The following is a 5,847-nucleotide window of genomic DNA, read 5'->3' on the forward strand; positions in this document are numbered from 1 at the left end:
TACTCAGTATATAACTGCAGAATGATTTATATACCATAACCCGCTCATTTATTAACATAATAAAAATAATATAAACATTTTTTTTTGGTTATATTTAATTATACATTATTCTTGAGTTATTAACTGTATAATACTTTTTAAGTTTATCCATTATGACTTGTAAGAGTGTCAACTATGTTTTTTTAACGAGATCGCATATTTTTTAATTAAATAAAATGTTTCAGCTTTAATTAAATAGTAAATAGCATTTGAATTTTTAATATAACTTATTTCGTTTATTGGATGTTGAATAAATAGATCGTTTGTATTTATACTTGTTAATCGATAGTCATACTCTAATAATTAATTTTGTCATAAAAATTAAATATACAAAATCATTATTTAAAAATCAAGATATTTTGCATTTTTATAAAATTAGCAAGTTAATTTGCCGTTTAAAACCCAGTTTCTGTCGCCTATGGACATTACCAACGTGATAGAACTATTAGATTTACATACCATTACTTATATTTATATAAATTTTATTTTAAATTTAAAGTAATTTAAATATACATTTACGAGGTATGATCAAAAAATACCCGGACTGTGCTAATAATATTTATATCAATTAAAATAATGAAATCCCGATAATTTAATTCGATAAAATAACTTCTAACGAGAATTTGAGCATTGGTTTGAAATCGATAACAATATTTATTTTTATTTTATAGCATTTTTACGAAAACATGTTTCAGTCATGCGTCGATTTTTAAAATGGAAACATTAGAAGAACAACGTGTGTGTGTAAAATTTTGTTTTAAATTAGGGAAAAATTCTAGTGAAACTTTTAAACTTTTGAAGCAAGCTTTTGAAGATGATGTTCTGTCTCGGACAATATGTTTTGAGTGGTTTAAACGGTTTAAGGAAGATAGGTCATCCACTAAGGATAACGTGGTAGACCATCGACCAGTAAAACAAATGAAATTGTTGCTTGTGTTCGTGAAATTATTCTAAATAATCGTCGATTAACTATAAGAGAAGTTGCAGAAGACATCGGAATGTCTTATGGTTCTTGCCAAGAAATATTAACCAAAGAATTGGACATGAGCCGAATCGCAGCCAAATTTGTTCCTCGTCTCTTAACCAATGAACAAAAACAAAACCGAAAGACCATCTCATAAGAACTTCTTGAAAGAGCAGAAACTAACCTAGACTTTTTAAAAAATATTGTAACTGGTGATGAAAATTGGATTTACGGGTATGATGTTGAAACCAAGCGTCAATCACAGTGGAAGTCAACAAATTCCCCTAGACCAAAAAAAGCAAAGCAGGTGAGATCAAATGTGAAAGCCTTGTTAATCACTTTTTTTGATTTTCGTGGTATAGTTCATCGTGAATTGGTGCCTCAAGGACAAACAGTAAATCTGTTTTTTTATTTAGAAGTCATGAAAAGATTACGAGAAAATGTTAGAAAATAAAGTCCAGAAAATTGGAAAAGTGGTTCTTGGATGTTGCATCACGATAACGCCCCGGCTCACAACTCATTGCCCATTCGTCAGTTCTTAGCGAAAAATCTGACTCCAGTAGTTCCACAATCACCATACTCACCCGACCTGGCACCATGTGACTTTTTTTTGTTTCCGAAGTTAAAATCTACGCTCAAAGGACGTCGTTTTCAAACAATTCATGACATAAAACAAAATACGGAAATTGATCTAAAGAACATTCCAATTAGTGCCTACCAGGAAGCTGTGCATTGCTTCCCAGGGAGATTATTTTGAAGGTGACAATGTTTATATAGAATAATATTGAGTTAATTAAGTTTTATTTAAAAAATCCGAGTATTTTTTTATCACACCTCGTATTTGAAATACTTGCCTTCCATAAGTGTTCCATTGTGATTATATCACTAAAATTAATTACAATGTCATCTGGATTCGATACCCTAAATGTTGTACCCAAGAACAATGCAGACATTCCCTTATTGACGGCAAATTGATTATATGAAAACAAGTCAGAAAATGCTGCAGAATTTATTAAGTTAAAAAGTCATTGAATGATTTATTTATTAAATAGACTTACAAAAAAAAAGCAAAATGATGAATACTGCATACATTAACATTTCATACAAAGAAAGTTTTATATACAAATCTCTGTTATTCTGATCAATTGCAATTTGACGGGTGTAAGTAATCTCATCTGCTACCCAAAAAATGTATTAAAATTTTCTGAGCATACTTCATAAATAATTGATTAATTCTTTTAATATATATTATGAAGATTTATTATTAATAATTGCAATTTACTTCTTAAATTATCAGACATTACACTATTTAAGTCTGTATTTTCCAATTCTCTGGTATACTCTGGTTTTCTTATTATAGAGAACATGACTGCCAATACATGTAATGCAATATTATGCGTATAATTTATTTTATTTTATGGAAATAATAATTTTAACTTTATAAAAATATTTATGAATGTAGTAACTGTTGTTATATGGTTTCATACTTATCAATGAACTATTTATTTTTTACTAGGGAAAAAATAAAAATTTTCTTTAATTTAAACAATTTAAAACTTGACAAATTCAATATAAATTTTATTTTTAATTTACTATTTTGCACAAACGAGAATAATATACGACGAAAAAATGTTACTAAGAACATTAAATCTCATCAAAGTATTAAAACATAACTATCAAAGATTATGTAAAATTATATGGCTACAAATAATATGAAATCAAATTTTACAGGAATATCAAAAAATATATATAAAATCGTATTTTAATAAAATTTTAATTCTAAAATTTACATAGCTATTTTAATTATCACTAACAAACTCACATACAAGAAATATTTTTCCAGTACTTATTTAAACACTTCATTAAATTATAAGCCAAATAGTACATGTTTCTCAAAACATCAAAATTATTAAAGAGGAAAAATTTCATTCAATTGTTGTGAGTCATATTTATTTAAGTGACTTTTATCAACTTCAAATTCTATGACTATTTTCTAAATAGTAATATAATTTTAACAACTTTTCATACTTCTAAAATTGTCAAAATGTTTAAATACATATTCAAAATTTCAATGGTGCCTAATGAAAATTGAATTATTTGAAGTGCAAAAATTCATTTTTCATATGAGATAGAAAACTTCTCTCTCTATACATGTCATCACTCGTAATATTATTATTGAAAATAATTCAAAAAATTAATTATTTTAGTATTTTGACTTTTATTTTACCTTCATTCTTATTTTGAAGATCAAAATATGTTAGCACTGAAAGCATTCAAAATAATACAAAATTCAAGACACCTAAAGTAGTAGTTATTGGTGGCGGTTTTTCTGGTTTGAGTGCAACGAAACACCTTATTTGCAATGGCATAAAAGATGTTACAATATTGTAAGCAAAAAATCGGTTAGTAATTTAGTATAAGCACTTATGTAGTTAAAAAAATATCAGTATTCACTAGTATATATATATATATATATATATATATATACATCAAAAGTTAAGAATATTTAAATTTTACAATGCTTTTACAGTTTGAATAGTTAAGAAATGTGATTTATGTTCTTGTGAAAAATCAATTAGATTGTATTAATTATATAAAATAACATTTATCTAAGCTACCTAAATAAATGTTTCATGTATTATGCTGCTCTATTATCTATGCTTACATGTTTCGTAACGTAAGTACCGAAATTCGATTCCATTTCGCTGGGCTATTTAGGTTTCTCGCCTATTCTAACTTAAGTATTGATATTTAAAGAGGACATTAATGATAAATATTAGTATTCATCAATGAATAATATATTCCAAATATTACAATATTTTATTTGTAAAAAGTTAAAAGTCTTAATTATTTTATGTTAAATTTTTATTATAATATTATTGTAACTATATAGTTATTTTTTAAATGTTTAGAGTAGGTGGACGATTAAAATCTAAGTGGATAACAGATACAATTGTAGAACTTGGTGCGAGAAAGAACAATTTTCAATGTGCAGAACAAAGTACAGCAACATCTTTTGTTTATTTAAATAACAGATTTAATTGGCTAGAAAATGAATACTTGAAAAATATTATGACTTTAAATGATTTGGAAGGGATGTCAACGGTTAGTATTGTAAGAACTATGGAAGCTGTCGATAATACACTGAAATCAATTGATACTATTAGATCATTGAACGAAAATAAAACATATGGAAATATGGCTACAGTTGCAGGAGTTCGGTTAAAAAATATTATTCAAAGTTTTCCATTAAATGACAGAATTAACGTTGCTAAACTGTTTACGGGCGTAGTAAATGCATACTTAAACGGTAAAGCCATACCAAAATACTACACAAACGAAGTTGATCTTTTTACAGAAATAGATGATAGTAATATACGAGTACCTGTTGGTTTTCAAGGCTCAATTGTTCCATACTTTGATTATATTCAACCGGAAAACGTTCTACTAGAATCACCAGTTTCTAAAATAGTTTGGGGATGCACTGGTACTAACGACCCTAACGCTGTTGTTAAAACACAATTCGGAAAAGAATATACTGCAGACTATTTTATTTTAGCTATACCATTAGGCGTTCTTAAAGCTAAAGTTCATGATATGTTTATACCATCATTAAGTAGAGAAAAACTGGCAGCTATCGAAAAGCTAGATAACTTACACGTAAATAAGGTTTATTTTTCTTACAATGTGCCTTTATACAGTTGGTATGAAAATGAATTGTTTAATATGGAATCATTAGGTTGGGCTCGAGATGTAAAAACCATCCAAAAAGTACCTGGAAGTGATTACGTATTAGAAGCAACTGTGGTAGGCCAAGGAGCAAAATTTATGGAAGACTTAACTGATGAACAAGTTATGAATGTAATGAACGATTTTGTAGCCGAAGGACACCCTAATTTAAAAGGATCTTTACCGTCTATAATACAAATGGTTCGATCAAATTGGTCATCTGATCAATTTTTTTATGGTGGTATGGTTGAATCAAATATCGAGATCCAAAGAGAAATTTTAAAGGCAGAACCCGCCACTGAAGAAATAAGATCAATATTATATTTTGCCGGTGATTATACATGTCCTGGTTTATCATCAAGTGTTAAATCTGCTAAAATCAGTGGTGTCAGAGAAGCAGAAAATATTTTAAAATACACTAAGCAAACTAACCAAACTAAACATAAACATTAAATTCATAAAGTAAAACAATAATTATAAAATTTCTAATTAATAAAAAAAAATTGAACCAATTAACCAATATCACTGTCCCATAGATTAATGTTTTATACTAAACAAATCGTCTTTATACTTCCATTTATATCATACTAAGGGCTGTAAATTATATGCATTTATAAATTTTGTTTAAGCTACTTTTAAGGGTCTCAACTTTGTCGTTGGATTATATAGGAACGCAGAAATATTTGTCGTTTTATAAGAATTAACTCAACACCAAACTATAAAATAGGAAAAACACATTAATAAGTTTTCAAATCAATTAATAAAGTTTTTAATGACCGATGTGTGTAGTCGGATTAATTGAACACAATTTATAAATACATATAATAATCAACATAAAATGTTGTATTGTAAAAACTATTGTATATTATTGTATCGCAGAAAGACTAAATATTATATAATTTTTTAACAATAGGCATCTGAAAATTAAAAAATCAAATTTTTAAGTTTCTTATATATAGCGAACACTATATTTATTATAACTCAGTGCATTTAAATAGAGAACTACCGTTAAATTTTAGTGATATAATTGTATTGTTGTATTGTTCATATATTACATTATTTTTTCAACAAAAATTAAGAGCTGGTCTTTTGTCTATATAAAAATTAATTTTTCA

General features: G+C 27.0%; 1 protein-coding gene across 1 annotated transcript; it reads left to right on the plus strand.

Moving 5' to 3' along the window:
- Positions 1–753: 753 nt before the first annotated feature.
- LOC126898069 (protein anon-37Cs-like) lies at positions 754–5,451 on the plus strand. Its single transcript, XM_050672018.1, has 3 exons — positions 754–974; positions 3,250–3,390; positions 3,916–5,451. The coding sequence occupies exons 1-3, from the start codon at positions 754–756 to the stop codon at positions 5,183–5,185; spliced, it is 1,632 nt and encodes a 543-aa protein (XP_050527975.1). The 3' UTR covers positions 5,186–5,451.
- The last annotated feature ends 396 nt before the right edge of the window (positions 5,452–5,847 follow it).

Source organism: Daktulosphaira vitifoliae, unplaced genomic scaffold, assembly GCF_025091365.1.
Source record: "Daktulosphaira vitifoliae isolate Bord-2020 unplaced genomic scaffold, ASM2509136v1 Scaffold_2, whole genome shotgun sequence".
Classification (NCBI taxonomy): domain Eukaryota; kingdom Metazoa; phylum Arthropoda; class Insecta; order Hemiptera; family Phylloxeridae; genus Daktulosphaira; species Daktulosphaira vitifoliae.